The sequence below is a fragment of the Saprolegnia parasitica genome (assembly GCF_000151545.1).
Source record: "Saprolegnia parasitica CBS 223.65 unplaced genomic scaffold supercont2.91, whole genome shotgun sequence".
Classification (NCBI taxonomy): domain Eukaryota; phylum Oomycota; class Saprolegniomycetes; order Saprolegniales; family Saprolegniaceae; genus Saprolegnia; species Saprolegnia parasitica.
The window spans coordinates 67,037-68,602 of NW_012156485.1; the positions used below are offsets into that span (position 1 = coordinate 67,037).

At 49.4% G+C, this 1,566-nt stretch overlaps 1 protein-coding gene across 1 annotated transcript in view; it reads left to right on the forward strand.

The window, feature by feature from the left end:
* SPRG_21143 (hypothetical protein) overlaps positions 1–98 on the forward strand; it is a gene marked incomplete at both ends in the record, with an annotated part of 1,463 nt that extends 1,365 nt beyond the window's left edge. The window contains one exon of the mRNA XM_012352065.1: positions 67–98. Within this exon, the coding sequence (XP_012207455.1) occupies positions 67–98 (32 nt within the window). The remainder of the gene's footprint in view (positions 1–66) is intronic.
* Positions 99–1,566: the final 1,468 nt, after the last annotated feature.

A 1,566-nucleotide genomic window follows, 5' to 3' on the forward strand; every position in this document is an offset into this window, starting at 1 on the left:
GATGCCGACCTGTTGCACCGCTGTTGTGCTTGCCCTCACCGTTATGGTTTGGGCTCAAGACTGTAGTCATCCTCTTTGAATACCACTGCGGCACCTAGACCAATGTGCGACCAGGCTTTGCCGAAATCTTAAATCAAACATCCATCCACGAAGATAACGGGAAACACGTTCATATACAAACATACACCTGCGTCGGCTTGCTCGGAATAGTGATTTGCTAGGCTTTGTAGTACAGTTGACCATGGAATCTCTAGGCAGCGCCGTCGTGTACAAGTAAAACCTGTGCTAAATGAACAGCATACCGGTATCGAGATACTCTCGATGCTTTTCTGTCGTACCAGATTTCTCCCGCACTTCTTGGCGGCAGCCTTGTAGAGCCTAAAGTAGCAGGCAAATATATTCTCCCTAGAGATGAAACGCTCAATAGTTTTCCTCAATCCAGATCGAACTACCTGGTGGCTACAGTGGTGTTGGTGTCTGCCATGCCAGTTGTGGGCGAGGCGGGTTGGCTAAGTGACTGACACCATCAATTTGGAAATGGTCGGGACTCGCTTGCTCTGCACCTGGATCTTGAATCTTGTAACGTGCATATTTCTTGATCTTGGACTTCTAGATCGTTCGGCCTTGACCGGAAGACCTTTCCCACTTCTTGGAAACAGCCCTTGTGTCATCGGCAAGTCGACCAGTCTTCGCCTTTGGTGTTGGTTCCACAGCACTGATTTCGAGGTGCTTCTGGGACCACAAGGCTCGATTGCAATGGCATTCGATTCGTTCCATCAAGTTTTAAAGAACCTCCACCGTTCTGGATACTTCAAGTGAGGTCGATACCTTCATGCGACGCACCTGCCACTTATGCTTTCTGGTCACGCGCTCGACTCGCACAATACATGCGATAACGTCGACATTCTGTCGTTGTACCAGGGGGTGGTACAAGTAGCTTTAATACTACCAGCAACTTGAAGGTTTCGTCGGTGCATAATACTATGCCTGCATGGCGCAACAGGGCGGCCAACGAAGGAAAAACCTAATTTCAAACGTTTTGCGACCACATACCTCTAACGCTTTGCACACTAACTTGCATTGCCTAAGCCATTGGTGTGTCACCACACCCATATTTGAACGTGACGACTGCTGGCGGTTGTCAGCGTGCCACGTGACTCGTGGCGCCGAAAAGGTCGATGCGTGATCACCGTCACAGGACCCGTCACGTGGAGTATCTGCAGTGATGTACTTTTTTCTAGTATCCAAAACACAACGTGCATTGCACTATCTCCGCATCATTCTTCACGCAGCGTTGTCGCTGCGATCGTGCGGCCGTCATTCCAAATGTCATCGGCCTCACCGTCATCGATACTGGTACTTTACAGTACGCCAATGCGATCTCGCATTTGCTTACTCCTTTCTCTGGATCACTTGCATGCATCCAACAGTCTCAAGCGCTACGGGGCGTACGCACACGAGAGGGCGGTGCTCAATTTGCCCCACCACCGCCGCGTCATGTACTAGTAGTTTTGCGAATAGGAATCGAATCACGAATTGAAAGTTAATGTACATAATTGATGTGAA